This window comes from Aspergillus eucalypticola (genome assembly GCF_003184535.1).
Source record: "Aspergillus eucalypticola CBS 122712 chromosome Unknown BO83scaffold_5, whole genome shotgun sequence".
In the NCBI taxonomy this organism is placed as follows: Eukaryota; Fungi; Ascomycota; class Eurotiomycetes; order Eurotiales; family Aspergillaceae; genus Aspergillus; species Aspergillus eucalypticola.
Window position 1 is genome coordinate 366,391 of NW_020290279.1, and position 16,192 is coordinate 382,582.

The 16,192-nt window shown below is 52.0% G+C and overlaps 4 protein-coding genes across 4 annotated transcripts; 2 read left to right on the forward strand and 2 right to left on the reverse strand.

Annotated features, from left to right (window-relative positions):
- Window positions 1-434: 434 nt before the first annotated feature.
- On the forward strand, window positions 435-2,437 carry BO83DRAFT_355038 (uncharacterized protein). The gene is made up of 3 exons (XM_025529125.1): window positions 435-586; window positions 669-835; window positions 886-2,437. Exons 1-3 carry the CDS (start codon window positions 549-551, stop codon window positions 2,274-2,276), a joined length of 1,596 nt encoding a protein of 531 aa, XP_025391030.1. The 5' UTR covers window positions 435-548; the 3' UTR covers window positions 2,277-2,437.
- On the reverse strand, window positions 2,348-3,491 carry BO83DRAFT_375824 (class I glutamine amidotransferase-like protein). The gene is given in 3 exon segments (XM_025530557.1): window positions 2,348-2,932; window positions 2,952-3,269; window positions 3,356-3,491. 3 exon segments carry the CDS (start codon window positions 3,360-3,362, stop codon window positions 2,523-2,525), a joined length of 735 nt encoding a protein of 244 aa, XP_025391031.1. The 5' UTR covers window positions 3,363-3,491; the 3' UTR covers window positions 2,348-2,522.
- Window positions 3,492-4,102: 611 nt separating this feature from the next.
- BO83DRAFT_375825 (uncharacterized protein) lies at window positions 4,103-6,692 on the reverse strand. Its single transcript, XM_025530558.1, has one exon. It carries the CDS (start codon window positions 6,395-6,397, stop codon window positions 4,484-4,486), a length of 1,914 nt encoding a protein of 637 aa, XP_025391032.1. The 5' UTR covers window positions 6,398-6,692; the 3' UTR covers window positions 4,103-4,483.
- A 5,047-nt stretch (window positions 6,693-11,739) lies between these two features.
- On the forward strand, window positions 11,740-13,586 carry BO83DRAFT_355047 (F-box protein). The gene is made up of 2 exons (XM_025529126.1): window positions 11,740-13,319; window positions 13,377-13,586. Exons 1-2 carry the CDS (start codon window positions 12,122-12,124, stop codon window positions 13,496-13,498), a joined length of 1,320 nt encoding a protein of 439 aa, XP_025391033.1. The 5' UTR covers window positions 11,740-12,121; the 3' UTR covers window positions 13,499-13,586.
- The last annotated feature ends 2,606 nt before the right edge of the window (window positions 13,587-16,192 follow it).

A 16,192-nucleotide genomic window follows, 5' to 3' on the forward strand; every position in this document is an offset into this window, starting at 1 on the left:
AAAGAGGTTTGGCCCGGGGGCCTGTGGTGTGCGGAGGACGGGGATAAAGTGACTGGGTCAAAGTGAGCAAACTTGCGCGGCGACTGGAGCTGGTGGAGGGTTTGATGTACCTGTTGCGGCGGGGGGAGAGGATTAATGAAAGGTCACTCGAATCTCTATCGATTCAATCTAGAACAGCAGCAGCAATGGTCGGATTTGAGGTCCCGCTGGCAGACAATCTCCGATGATGCGGAAGCTCAGATGAAATTTTCGGAGGAACATAAACGCGGCGCCGATAGGGTTGCCTGCCTCAGGCACGAATGTTTCTTGTGACATCTCCGGCGGCAGCGAATCAGCGGCCAGAAGCTCTCTCAGCCGCTCTGTAGCCGCCGGGCTTCTGCATCACGCTGCATCGCTGCATCTTACAGGCCGGTGTAAATTCCCCTCTTGTCCAGGTATAAATCATGGCGCTGTCGTCTCCCCCCAATTCCCGCTTCGTGCGGAATTCATCTTCTTTTATTCTCTTCTTCAACACGCCCTGGTGGCCTTATCGACGTTGATCGCCCATTATGCCGCCGTTATCGGGTGAAGAGCGTATACTGACTGTGTGAGTAGCGCTACCCCGCAAATCTCTCAGCTGCTGCTGCTGTATCACATCTGGCTGCCTGGGGTTGCTAACCGCCGTGTAGCTTTGCGGATATCCATTATTACTTTGCAGCGCCATGTCCGAAGCCCGTCCATCACCGGTTTGAAAAGGGCTGCTATCTATATCTATATCTTAACAGCGCTCTGCAGAAGATCAGGATAGAGGTCGCGAACAACCCAGGGACTCCGGAGCAGGATGCTTTCAATGGCGGTTAGTATTCATCTTCTTGGTCATGCTGGTCTATTACTAAACGCCTGTAGCTCTGGACAACATCCACCTCCGACATTCAACTAAATTCCCGACTCTCTGCACTGTGACGGTGGACGGACAGGTGCCGAGTCCACCCCAAGGCCAACCTGCATTTCCGCCGCCACCAGGCGCCATTTCAAGCGAATGGCAACTGCCTGGTAACGATTCGCCGGCCCTATCCCGCCTGCACACACTAGATATCTATTTCTGGACGACGGAGGACGTCAATCAGTTCCTAGATCTGGTGGAGCGTCATCTCTCGCAGTCACAAATCGAGACAGACCGACACCCCTTTCCACCTCCACCACAAAGCACCGTCAGTTCTGTTGTGCAGCAGCTGGAAAACGTAGCCATTACCGATCCTGGCTACCAGAATGGACAGACCCGCAATTCTCAAGCCGAGGTTGTGTCTAACCCCGTGCCTAGCTACCAAGCCATCACACCACCGAGCAACCTCCCTCCTCCCCCTCCACTAGGCGGCTTAGCTACAACTGCCCAGCCAGTCATGCCTGGAATTTATTCCGTAGCCAGCGAACAACAGGATACTACTCCGTCGGAACCAACTCCCGCCCATCTACCCTACAATCCCGCTGCACCCCCAGCACCAGAGCCTATCAGACACCGAGAGAAGACCCCTCCGCCAGAGGACGCTGAGACAGGAACCGGCCTTGCAGCTGCTGCAGCTGTCGACAACGGTCTTGCTTATCCTCAGTCCTCCCAAATGCCTCCGGGGGTAGCCGCCACAGCAACGGCACCATCAGCAACAAGAGGTCTATCCGCCCCTCCACCTCCACCAGGGCCCGCCCCGCCTTACAGCATGCCTGGGAACTACGTGCCCCCTGGACCTCCGAGTGCCGGCCTCTCCTCATTCCCAACCTCCATGCCTAGCCCAGGCCTGCCCTCCTACTCTGCCTCGTTCCTATCAGGCGAGAGCCTCAGCCATCCCATGGGTACAAACCAATCACTCCCAGGGCCACCACCACAGCAGCAGCAGCAGCAGCAACGCATGTCCTTCGCCCCGCCTCCCACCGATCCCAATGCGCACCTCTACGGCGGAGCAGGAGCAGGAGCAGGACCGACCCCCGGCATATACAGAACGTCAACCGACTCATCGTCGACATCTACCCCACCGATGCAGTTGTCGCTAGGCGGATATTCGACCTTCTCGTATGAACAGCAGGGACCCAAACGCAGCGCCACGGTGTCAGGGAACGAGTACAATGTTCACAACCAATTGTATCAGCCGACGGCGCAGGAGTCGATTTCCCCGCATCAGAAGTATGCCAAAGAGGCGATGGTCAAGCCGGGGGATCCGCATCGGCCGCAATATTTTGTGAAGAGTGCGTATAAGGTGGAGCATGGGGTGAATCGGTTCTTGAGGAAGTTGGAGAAGAAGTTGTAATCACCTCCTGAAAGGAACTTGACGTTTGAATTGTTATGGCATGATGACGGTTAAGGGTCTGTTTATACTGGCGTTGAAATGCTTCTACATAGTATATCATCTGTCTTACACGTTCGATTCCACAGCGATTAATTCCATTCCATACATGTTCACGTTCACGTTCACATTTCTCATCAATCCATCAATCCATAACATACAACCACCCCAACAAACAATCAATGAACAATATCAATCAGTTCCTAACCCCTAACAAACAAACGGGTCCCTCTCCCCCTCCCTCCACCTCCTAAACTCCAACACCCTCTCAACCCTCCCCGCGACCTCCTCACCCCAAATACTCTCCACCCACGCAAACATCAAATCCACACCGGCACTCACACCAGCCGAACTCCACACCTCTACACCATCATCTCCCTTCGCACCCCCAGCAGACTTATGAACCACCCACCTCGCCTCCCTCACCCACTCCACGCGGGGAGCATCCTTAACCACACTCTCCCAGTCATTCTTATTCGTCGTGGCCCTCTTCCCATCCAGCACGCCCGCCCTGGCAGCTAATTTCCCACCCGTACACACAGTCAACAGGTACTTGAGGGACGGGTAGACGGAGCGGATGTATTCGATGTGTTGGGGGAGCGGGGCGCGAGTGCCCCAGCCTCCGGGGATGAGGAGGACGTCGAGCGGCGGGGCAGAGGTGAGGGTTGCTGTTGGGAGGATGGATTGGGAGAGGGCGTTGGGGAGGGAGGGGGGAGTGTGGATATGGGGAGAGGGTGGTGGAGAGGAGGGTTAGGGATATGGGTGGAGTTGGAGGTGGGGAGGTGGATGGGGTGGAAGGAGGGGTGTTGGTGTTGGAGTTGGTGGACCAGGAGAGGACGTTGAGGACGTCGAGGGGGCCGAAGACGTCGAGGGCTTGGAAGCCCGGGAAGAGGAGGACGCCGATGCGGAGGGGTGGTGGTGGTGGTGGTGATGATGTAGTTGTTGTGGTGGGAGAGTCTAGGGTTGGTGGTGTTAACGTCAGTGTCAATGGATGGAGGTGATAGTTGGGATGTGGAGGGGAGCGGGGGAGGGAGGGGATGTACCTGTCATAGTGGGGTGATATTTGACGAGATTGGGGAGGAGGTATGATGGTGATGTGAGTAGTAATTATGAGATAGATAGGATTCAACGAGTGAGTGATAAAGAGGGTAGGTCACGCCTATTATACTCCACTGCTCACTGTTTCTGTTGCTGTTATAATTACCTACTATAGAAGGAAGTTCTAGAATAAACAGGTACAGGCACGTGCTATTCTGTTCCGTGAATCACCGCTATCAATTATTCTAGAGCAGAATTGAGCATATTTATTCACCGGACACATACGTTCAATCTGTATGTCCTCTGCATTCGGCTGAGGAGTCCATTAGTCCATAACAGGGTGAGCAGAATATCTACTTGTGGATAATGTGTTGTTATCCATCACATGGTAAGCTGATCTTAAATCGGATCGAATGGCATTCGATTTGGAGTCAATAAGAATAGAATCAGTAATTTGAGGTGGAGAGAAGGCAGATTCCTTTCATGGGCGAAGAAGGATCATACTGCTGTACCGTGTAGGGCGTGACATGCAGTCGAGCGCATTATTAGTAAATATGTGCTCGTCATTCTCCCAAGGTATAAGCTGTGGCGGTCTAGAACAATGCACGCTGTAGCTGTGTTCTACTTGGCCGTTGGCTTCGACGTGAAGGTCTATCATAATAATATAGGTAGAATATAGTACTGCGGCTACTGGCATGTTATGATAAGTTAACAAACTATCATTTACTGAATACCAATAATTTACACCAAAGCATAAAATAAATCAAGGATAAGAATATGCCAGAGGACCCAGTACTATGCAAGATGCAGTACTCCGTACACATCGCTAAGATCACATCCGAATCAACTCCACCTGCAATGCTCCGACATGCACGTCGTCGGTCTTGTTCGACTGTCAACAAGGGGCTTTCCACACCAAGATCCCGAAAGATAACCCGAGACCAAAAGGAAGACAGAGAAGCCAAGAAGCAGAGAAGAAGGGTAAAGCCCAACAATAAAATCAGTATCAAGAACACGTGGAGACAAGCATATGTACCTGGTCGCATCACGATTATCAAGGGTATAAAAAGATATGTCACGAGAAAGAAACAAGAAGAAAATCTATTTTAACTGGTCAAGTGCTCCGCAGAAAGTCAGTTGAGAGAGAGCTTGCCCATGTCAACATCAACCTCGCCCGACTGGGCCTCGACAACCTCAGGAGCCTCGGCGACAACCTCAGTAGAAGCTTCAGTAGATTCCTTAGCAGGAGCTTCGGGCTCAGAGACCTCCTTAGTCTCGGGCACCTCAATGGCTGGCTCTTCCGCCGGCACGGTGGCCTCAGCAACGGGCTCAGTTTCAGCAACCGCAGGGAGGTCGGTAGCTTGTTCCGCAGCAGCTTCAACAGCCTCGGTAGCATCGACTTCAGGGGCAGCCTCGGCGACGGGAGCGGCAGCTTCAGCTTCAGGCTCGACAGGGGTCTCAACGGGCTCCTGCGCGGGAGCTTCCTCGACCACCTCGACGGGCTTCTCTGGGATAGCAGGGGCCTCAGAAACGACCTCCGCCGGCTCCTCGGCCTTCGCCTCAGGCGCAGGCTTCTCCAGCGGCTTGCCTTGCTCGACCTTGGTCGGACGGGAAGTGCGGGTATCCAGCTTGGAGGGAACTCGTCTAGGCGCCCGGGCCGGCTTGGTGGCCCGCGGGGGGCTTTTGACCTCAACCTTGTCGTGCGTCTTACTAGCAGAGCTAGCTGTGGGGCGCATCATGCGAGCCAGGAATCCCTCGTCAACCGGTCTGGAACTCGTATTGCTCACACGGGAATGAGGGCGTTCGTTTCCGCTAGGAGGGGAGGTACGAGACGACGGCTTGCGCGCGGTGGAAGCGGTAGGAGTGATCGCGCGCTTCTGGGTTGCAGTGGTTGAGCTCTTCAGAGTGGACGGCTTGCGGGTCAGAGTAGACGTGGTGGTCTTCTTGGCGGTAGACGAAGTCGAAGCCGTTGTCGAAGCCGGGCGAGTGGGGTTGGCGGCCGCTTTGGTGGTGCGAGATGCGGTCGAGGCTGTCGGCTTCGTCAGGTCGCGAGCAGGCACAGAGGGCCGTGCAGGCTTGGTGACGGGCTTCGTTGCAGTGTTCAGGGATGTCCGGCTCGGCTTGTGTGCGACCTTGGGGGCTTCGAGGGTCGCAGTCTTCGTCACCGTCGGCCGGACAGCCCGTGTAGTCCGAGTAGTCTTGTCCTCGGTTTTGGCGGGAGAGGGTGGGGTACGGGGTTGCGCTGGCGACTTGGAAGCAGGCTTGGGTGCCGTCTTTCCCACCTGGATAGTGGATGGTCGCTTTGTGACTGTCTTGGTCGGCGTCGGCTTGGGCGTGGAGACCTTGCTGGCCTTTACAGGAGAAGCTGGGGCTGGCGTAGCAGCAGGAGGTGCAGCAGCAGGTGCAGGGGCCTTCTCGATGACCTCTTCTGAGGGCTTTTCGGGCTCTACCGGGGCAGGCTCAACTTTCTCAGACACATCATTCTGCGATGTCTCCGAGGCCGCAACGGGCTGTTCGGTGATCTTCTGAGGGAAGCCGTTGCTGGTTGGTGACACAGACAACGGACTTCTCAAGCCACCCTCGAAATCCTCCGAATTGAAGCTCCTGACCCGAGAGGGAGCAGCAGGGCTATCGCTGCGACCACTCACGCTGCGAAGCCCTGCGACAGGATTTGGCTGCTGGGTGACTCCATCGACAGCGATGAAGCTGGCGCGCACCTTGGACAAGGGTCTGGCAGTTGCGGAATGCTCGGAGCCAGCGGGAGATCGACCGCGGGAGGGAGGAGAAGTAGTGTTGTTCTGGTTGTTCTCGAACCTAGCGAGAAGGTTGCGCACACCAGGATGGCCGCCTGTCTCGTTCATGATGGCGGCTCGTTTGGGCGATAAGTGGCGGAAGCGGGAGGTCAGCAGAGGGTATTGATCGTGACGGATGGGACTGGGGAGGGGAGAATCGGAGCTCGAGGGGTTGGTCAAAGAATCGACGGAGGTGGAGATGCGAAGAGGGGATTCAGCGCTTCGCACGGATGAAGCGAAGGAATCGGAGGGCATTCACAAGGATGAATGAACGCGTCCCAGAAAGAGGAGGGACGGGGTGACGTGAGATAAACAGTAGACCCAATCTGTTAACAACACGCGGGAGGCAAACAGTGGTTCGGTAGCGGGGGGGAAACAAAGTCAATGCAGGTGAGACAATGTAACCGCGGTGGACACAACCATGGTGGACAAAGAAGGGATTGGAGTGAGGAAGCTGTGAATAGAATGAATGAATGGATGAATGGTAGAGGGTGACGAGGATGAGTAGGTGAGAAGAGAGAAAAAGAGGGAAGAAGGAGAAGAAGAGGAGGAGGAGGAAGAGGAAGAAAGAGAGTCACTTCCAACTAGAGAGAGGGAAAGTGGAGAGAGAGAAAGCAACGAGGCCCCGACGCCTGAGGCAGCGGGTTCAGGGGTCGGATCCGCGGCTTCAAGTTGATGGCGCTCCGTCTCAGATTCGCTTTCTCGTCGGTCTCTGCCTGGATGGCCTTACGTATTATTGAATAATCACCACCAAGAATACCTAATAATCCCTCTCTTTCTTTTGGTGGATGCTTCCTCCCCCCTTGGCCTGATAGTCTCCGGCACTATTGACATCCCCCAGGGAATGACTCTCATCCTTTCTTTTGCGATCGACGGAATAATCGGCACCAACTCCTTGCAAAGTTCATACACAGTCAATACTGATGCGATGCTAGTGATGATCCTATTGCTGAGGTGGGATGAAACAGTCCTCTTACCAGCTGAAACCCATGCCTCGTACTACGTATACTATCATTCTCATCACAGCATCATCAATTCAATTGACTGTTTGTCATGGTCACCATGGAGCCCCGACTGGCCGGGACATTTCCTGCAATCTCCTGCACTTCCCCCCGATCGTCTCCCTTTCCCCCCACGCCCCTAAAAAGGCCAGCTTGCAGTTCCTTGCAAGTTGCGACACAAATTTAGCGAAACCTTGGTCGTGCATCCCGATTGTCCCAAACCTTAGTTCACATGCTGGCCCCCCCCCCTCGATCTTGCATCCCTTCCGGTGGCAAAATCCAGTTTGATCATCCCCGTCAGCCCAAAAATGGTTGGTGTAGTAATTACTCTGTAGAGAGAGTTATTGCTGTGTTCGTGGACAGGTTCCTGGATGACGCATTCCCCTAGTAAACCCCTGGTGGATCAGGGATGGACGCGAGGATGCTAACGGCGACCAATTTCCCTCTAGTGCCATTCTAGTCCTTCTAGAGCATTCATGGAATAATCAAAGGATGCTGTTAGTGCTTTCCTTTACTTACCCCGGTGGGTTCAGATGCACTGACCTCCTCACTCACACACACTCTCTCTCCCTTTCCCTCGGACATGACACATGGCAGTAGTCCCAGCTTGTGGTCGCCCCGCCTGCTGACTGCAGTCCCCCATGGCATGGTTGTCTCCCTGGTCGTCAGCAATATGAACAAATCAATTGATTTAGTATTGCATATAGAGTAAAACAAGGGTTTCCGCAGGGCCTTGCCCTGACGCAAACAAGGGGAGACGGGGAAGCTGTGCCAGACTTCAGTAAAAAGATCAAAGCGCCCCCACCCGCGGGATGAACCTTATAACGCAGGGAAGTCCGACTCAACCATGGAAACGCCCCAAAGCTGGCCGTCAGACCGCTGTTACCAATGCCCTATTTCCACTAGATGCACTGATAACCGGAAATACAATCATCAATAGATAGAACATAAGCAAGGTCTTTAGCCCACTGAGGTCCAGACTTAGGCGAAGTATGTTGTTGTTGCGGGTAGGCCTCCACTGCGCGTGACTGACACGCTGGGCTACAGGCGTCTGTCAAGCCAATTCGTTTGGATAAAGTATGCGGATGACAGTCAAGAATGTGAGCATGATTCGAACCAAGGAAGTTGATGCATCTCTGGGGAGCTTGATCATTTTGCGTAAAGACGTATCATCATGCGAACTTGCCTCGTCGGCACCACCAGGTAGTATCTGCCAAAGTATTTGGCTACTTGGTGCAAGGTCAAAGGCAACTGATCCAGGTGTTGTGGTACCACATGTACTTGTAGCATCTGCTTATATGCAAGCAAGCGTTGGTAAAAATTGTCTTGGACATGTCACAAAATCCCAACTTGAACGCTCTTATCCTATCGGTGTTGGTGAAAGTTGACCTGATGAGCTCTGGCACACCTTGTTGGGTCGTGTGTCGTGCAACACTACTGCCCTCGTTCGCTACTAGTTACAGAAGCACAACAGACAACTATCAAATCATTTCATTATGTCCAAGGCTTGATGTACATGACTTAGCAGACTATCCCAATGACATGCATAGCTAATCAAAATATATTGCAGACTTTTTCATGCATAGCGAACAACGTTCCAATGTTTCTCATGTACCAAACGCACTACAGCAACTCAGCGGGATCAGAAGGCAACGACTCTGGCATGATACTAGCATCTGCATCTTCCAGGTCGTCGGTGAGTATCCCTACCCCACTGTCTAGTCGCTTACGATGTTTCCCCCGGCCAGCTTCCACGTCGACAAATCTTGTCATACTGACCGGTGTGATGGGCTCGATATTAAAGCCATCTGATGATTGGATCTCATCCGAACGTAGCTCCCAGTTCGCAGTGCGAACTCTGGCTTTCCGTCGCTCGCTATTGACGGTTTCCTTCATAATAGCAAAAGACCGCGCTTGCTCTGCAGCCCATTTATCCAGCAGGCTGTCCCTTGCTTCAACTTCGAGACGCAGCTGCTCCTCCAGGCCAGTGTTACTCCGGCGAAGTCGGTCAACATCTGATTTAGCTTCCTCTAGTGACGTGTTGAGCTCCGAGACGAGGACATTCATCGACCCTACTTCTTGTTCAAGGCGCTGTTGCTGCTCCGTTGCTTCTTGCTCCAGATCCTGTATCGTTTGCTGGCGCTCAGCTTCGAGCGACTCAATTTTAGCTGTGAGGTCACGCACACTGGTGCGATTTTGTTCAAGGGCCTCCTCTAATTCCCGGATGCGAGTTTCCCGCTCCACAGCGGTTGATTCGGCAGTACGAAGGGAACGGGCCTGCTCTTCCAGCTGTTGCTGTAATTCCTCCACTTCCTGTTTGTGTGACTCGTTGTTCTTCGCCTTATCATCCTCCAGTTCAGTTACTAGGGCCTCTAGTCCTTTGACTTCCTCGTGGTACTTGTCGAGGGCTGCATTCAACCGCTGAATGCTGACGGCTTGTTCCTTTCCTTCGCATTCAAGCTCCTGCATACGCATTCGTGTGTGAAGCATGTCTCCAGCGGAGGAGGCAATAGACTCTTCCAAGTCATGAATTTTCTTCGATGCTCCCTCATATCGAGCCAACAGGTTATCGAATTGACCCCGAAGTGCGTTCTCCCGGCCTACGGAGCCTTCCAGTCGTTCCTGCTCGTCCTCAAGACTCTTGACGAGTATCTCAACCCGCTTTACCAAAGCACCAAGAGTGGCTTTGCCATCACTGAGGCTAGCATTGGCGGTTTCGCCAGGGACTGCGCGTTCGAGTTGAAGGCGCGCGGCGCGAAATTGATCGCGCATCGTAGAGATGATTTCCTCAGCGTTGTTCCCAGGGAATCCGAGACCCGACAACTCTTCCTTAACGTTGTCTAGTGCTTGGGCGGCATCAGAAGCACGCCGCAGTGTCTGGGCCAAGGTAGGCAGAACTTGATCCAAGAAGTCGGGCGGCGGAGAGGACTGGCGAAGGAGCCCTTCAATTGCAGTTCCACTAAGCGAAGCGACACGGGCGCGACAACCGTCAAACAAGTCACGCTTTTCCTTCCTGGCAGCTGCGAGATCGGCTGAAAGCGCAATAATCTCAGCCTCCTGCCTGTAATCAGGTATGGATGCCTGAGTCGACGCATCGGTATTCGCATGTCCTTGGCTCAGAAGCGAGATGTTATCAGGCACTGATGTCCGGGCATCTACGCCTCGAATATCCGGCGAGTTTGATATAAGCATTGTATCACAATCCCATGCGCTCTCATTAATCACCATTGTTTCTCCCTCCGAGTTGCTGATAGTATCATGGTCTGTTGTGGCACCCGGAGAAGGGAAAGACAGCTGTTCCCTTAATCGTATATTCTCGGACGACACTTGTTCGATCATGGATTGTGGCGACAGCCAAGTGGTTTCTTCGCTGGATGCTATACTCTTGGATACGTCTTGATTTCGTTTGACCGAATCCAATTCATTCTTCAACGAATCTCGTTCGCGTAGTAGTGTTTGAAGTGTCTTCTCGTACTGGGCGGATTCTCTCTTCTCGCGCTCTAGATGGTTGATCTCATCACTTAGGCCTATCCGCCGGATTCGTCGTTTCGTGCGCGCGTCTAGAAGTTGTCGCAGCGGTGTAAACTGCACTACATGCTCTGAGGAGGCTGTACTGACAGCATCGAAAGCACCCATACTGCGGCGAGACCGCGGAAGAGGGGTTGAGCGCCGTCGCTGGCGACGGCTTGGGCTCCGAATCAAAGGATCATCTTCTGCGCGTTCTTCGAAGGAAGAACGTAACATGGCCGGAGTGAGGCCAGTCGAGTGGGCAGAACCATGTTGCCGCCCGGGACCTGGGTCTGAGAAGCGAACCTTCTTACTCTGGTGAGGGGTATTGCAAGAGGTGGCGGAGGTAATGTAGTACTCGGTGCGACGAGTCCTTCTAATCGAGACTGGCGTGGGAGGCTCTTGAGGCTCTTGGGGCTGTTGGCCAGATGAAGAGCTGCTTTGTCTCTTTCGTTTTGCCTGTCTCGTGTCCATGGCGATTGTGTACTGGTCCGACTGGGGTGAGTCAATTGTCGCACGATCTTCTTAGCCCCTGATTTGTTTTTGCCTGGAAAAAAGAAAGGGCTTAAGTGACACTTGGCTAAGACAATAATGAGGTTATAGGGCCGTAGACCAAACCAATAGATATATAGAGTAGTAATGATGATGGTAGTTCGGAACAACAGTTGACGGCAATCACCACGGGACTGGAGTATTGTGATTTTTCCCGATTAGGCAAGGGCCCATCGTGCCTTCCTGACGCGTTGAGGGACAGGGCCATTGCCCGATTGGGACCGCGTAAACAAACCCACCCTTGCGCCGGTCACCTGACTGTCCCGACTGCCTGTTTCAGGCTATGTTTTGCTTTGTTATTCCAAATCGTGATCAAGACAAGTTTGTTATTGAGGCACTCGCCGGATAATGCCTGCCTTGTATGTAGTATTGATAGGGGAAAGACAAGGCGTATTGTATCTGTTGTGTGACTAGCCAATAAAAGACATTATTTCCGTATCTTATCGCCCATCCCCGTGACGAGCACCAAATTGACGTTTTCCCCCTCAACTCAACTTCTCTTACTGCCGGCGGCCCACCACGACAACTTGGAGGTCCCCTGCGATCTGCTGTGGCCAAATGAATGATCTCCCAGTAACGCCATTCAATACTGGTCATCCCATGCTTCGCACAATGTTCGCAGGGATGCACCGCTCTTTACCTAGACATCTGGCTGGACAGCTCCATTGATGAGGTGATCGGGGCGGCTGCAAGGGTGATGTCATGCGGGCGGCCAGCTGGACTTGCCTTCCCCTCGCTAGTCCACTGGAAGCTAACTTAGTATGCAGATCGTCAACCATTTGTTTCCTTGACTACTTTATCTCCCCTGCTCTTGTGCTCACTGCCAACTCAATTATTCCGAGCGCTATCTGGCAGATCATCTGCTGCTGCACCTGTCACCCTTGGCTTCTCGGCTTTCACTCCATCCAAGAGACTCGTGATGGCTGCTGCGCTTGTCAATCAGTCGGCCTGGGAGGAACGGAAACAGGCACCCGTGGAGATAGACGACGATCCCCAGGCGTCTTTATCGGAAACAACTTCCAACAATCCCCGAGAAACCAGCGCTTCATTTTTAGACCTTCCTCCTGAGCTAGTCCAGCATATACTGTCTTTCCTATCGGCTCAAGATCTCGCTCGCCTGTCAACTACCTGCCGCACTTTCGCTGAGCATGCGACCAACGAACTTTTATGGGCCAATATCATTAACTCCAATCTTCCCGAACCCATACACACAACAGGTGTCTTTGACTCCTTTCGCAGTCTCTACATCGCCCATCATCCCTGTTGGTTCATTCCTCGCAACAAGATCTGGTTTGCGGACACCGAGCACACGGGAAATTTGATCCTCGCCCGTTACGATCACCGACGGGGTGTCATAGAGGCTTACCGGGTCATCGCAGAACGTCGCTCGCACCAGTTCCAACTCTGGGACTGGAATCCCGATGTTATAATCCAAACGTTCAATCCTAAAGTTAGTCTTTGGTTAGATGATCCAGTCTTGCTCCTGAAAAACCATCACGAGGGTCGGCCGTTATATTTGCGCGGCGAAACCCGCATGCCCATGCCTCTCGAGACGCAGCATGTCTTCAACTCATTTTCGCTCTGCTCCGCCCGAATAACTTCTGATCTTGTGGCGAACCAACAATGGCCTCCTAAAACCATTCCAACTAAACACCGCGTCTATCGTGGTGAAGTTGATCCGGAGTGGGAACACCACCCTCCACAGCTGGACAAAATTTCCGAGCATGCGTTTCGAATTAGAAGATGGGCACACTTCCGATTGGGTATGCCGATCTTCACCGCTGGGCGGAGCGAGACGCTGTCGACTTATGCTACACTTGACCCCGAGCTGTATACGCCTACAGACAAGAAACCATACCAAGGCATCTGGGTTGGAGACTACTCGGCACATGGATGCGAATTTCTGCTTTTCCTACAACGTGATCACGGAGAAGAGCGATGCAGCCTTGAGGCCATCAAGCTCACTGGAGACCCTAACGTCCCTCGTGGCGAAATATCTTTCTCAGCAGATGACATTGGCCCCGGAGGATTTGTCCGCCTTGCGGAGGAAGCTCTCTTCCAGGGAGCACGTATAGTACGGAGCAAAGGTCATGTAGCGGGCCTCGGTTTCAGAGATGGTAGGTTTGATCTAAAAATGCCCAGCTTTTCGCTATGCATGCTAATATTCCTTTTAGATACGTTCATCTCATCCCAACTTATCCTGATTTCGTCAGAGTGCGTAGCACACTATTGGGAAACCATGGGCCATATCTCCTATTACCGTCGTCTGGACATCGATGCATTACTCCGGACATAGGTTCGATGCTTACATAGTACGAAAGTTACGACTGAACGAATCGCGTCACTCATTCCAACCCTACGGTGCTTCCAGAACATACCCTGGCTCTTTTTTTTTTTTTTTTTTTTTTTTTTTTTTTTTTTTTTTTTTTTTTTGGGCGATTAGGCTTTTACATGCGTGGACGCTCTTGACGTTAATCATGTTAGCGAGCACATACGTGCTATGATAGACCTGCACAGGCTTGCATGGGACAATCAATCTTTCATTCTGGGCGCATATGTTATTGCGAGACCACACTCGCGGTCCAAAGGCGGGTCCTGCGGAGGTTACCACATTGAAATGAACTGGACTTTTGGGAATGGATACTCTTGTATAACTCCAAGGCTAGTCAGTGACCTGCACACGGTGACTGTACTGGTGGATAAGAAAATACCGGAAGCAACCTGAATGGGTAGTCCGGTCACAACATAGCTGTTGTTAGCTAAACAGCGGAGAACAGAGATACAGATGAGTTATCCCTCAACAGGGAACCTATGTACAAACAGGCATATCGAGAAGAGATGCAAACGTTCCAAAGGGAGCTGCCATTGGAGCATGGATCAAGGTATACAGTCAACGCAAAATACCCAACGCCATGACTTGCGCTACTCGAACACGAGCCGAAATGCCATCATCAATCATGAGCAACGACCCATCGCAGCCATACCCTCAACCGCGACGGGGTTCATACCCTTTAATCCCTTTCTTGCCTTATATCGCAATCTCTCCTCCAGCCAGAAACCCCCAGCCTCACATAGTAGTGTACTCGCCCAACCCAGGCAAATCACACATAGATGCCCACCCCACCAGGGATCCAACCAATCCATTCGTAAGCCGACCGGCGACTCCGACTCAGGAAAAGCGATGCGATCGGTAGTTTAGATGTATCAGTAGCAGTGATAAATCTACCGCTTGCGCTCGAAGTAGCTCGTCGACCCCAACACAGCCACAGACTGATCCATCACCCACTCGCCAACACCCAGGTAGTTATCGATCCACTTCTTGAAGTCCTTGTTATCGGTGATTTTGTCGGAGTTGAGACTGGGGCTGTGAAAGACCCCACGCGATGCCCCCCAGGGTTCGGGGGATGTGCGCGGGATGAACTGATTAGCTTACTGGCCCGTCAAATAGGATGGATAAGATAGCGCAGTGATCGGAAAAGAAAAAGAGGAATGAGGTGTAGTATTTACGTTAATCCAGTCGAGCGCTTCACGCCAGCCAGGAAGGCAGAGACTTGATTGCGAAATAGGTCAGCAACTAACTCAAACCCAACTTAACAACAACAAGAGAAGATAGGATAAGGGTGTACGTACTAAGAACCGCATCGAATGCGTAGTGGCTGAGACGTCCGAGCTGAATGCACCCATAAATATTAGTATATCCCATCCTATTTCTTTAATCCCTATCCATCCATATCCGGTCCGGTCGAGTTTGGGTATGTGACATACCATGGTGACAGGAAGATTTGGGGATGATGATCTGACAGGTTGTGTGCTTCGCAGCAAGGATTGTATCAATAGAGATATTAAAGGTTATGAGCGTGGGGATTGTTCTTTGTGAGTGGGCAATAGAGAGAAAAAAGAAAGATAGGTAGGTAGGTATCAGGTCACCCCACGGAGGAAGTCATCCAGTTCACGTGGCTTTCACATGACGTGGGCCAGTGATTGGTGCGAGGCGGTGAGCGAGGCTGGGTTGGGTGGTCATGGGTCAATTGGGTGGCTGGGTTTGGGGGAGTGGCTGGTGTGGTTAGTGAGGTGGACAGCTAGTTAGCTGGTTAGTAAGTTGTCTAGCCGAGCCGAGCGACCACACTGTTACTTGCTGCTCATAGTAGAGGGTAAAGTATGGAGGGGCAGTGCCTGCCTATCTACTACTTAAGTATGGAGTATTCTACCACTTCATAAATAGTACTACGTACTCCGGAAATGAACCTAGAGATAGGATGGGTTCATAAATACTACCCACAAGCCCATTCAGTATCCTATCCCAACAACTAAACCTACTCAACCCAAAAAGCAAATCTGAACAAACAAACATCAATACTAAGTAGATCAGCATGCATGCATGCATTCATTCATATATTCATTCATTCATTCATTCATTCATTCATATATTCATTCATTCATTCATTCATTCATTCATTCATTCATTCATTCTCCGAAGTTCGAAACCAATCTAAACAAAAGCAAACAAAACTACTCCGTAGAGAGTACGCAATCACATCACCGCCAAGTCGGCAGTACTTTGCAAATAGTAGCTGAGCGGGTGGATGCAGGATGAAACACTACCGAGAAGGGGAATGAATGAAGATAACCGGGGCTTGGCTATGCAGACTAATATCATATCAAGTATGTATCTGTGCTAAGTATAGTTATCCTTGTAAGAGGAAGTGTGCCGAGCCGACGGCGGGCTTTGTAGTTACGGAGTGGAATGGCCTAGCATGCATATTGCAGATTATCCATAGCATTCATTCACCGGGCGCTGAGTCGGGACGGGGTGATTGTGGTGATAGAATCAGGTGCTAAGTAGGTGTAGGTCAGGATTCATATTCATGTACTCTGTACGTAGAAGGTACTTGTGCGGTGTTAGTGAGGATATGAGTGATGTTGGTAGTGAGTACCTTTTTCTACTACTTGCTGTCTGTCTTTAGGGTATCCAATCACAGAAAATATGAAT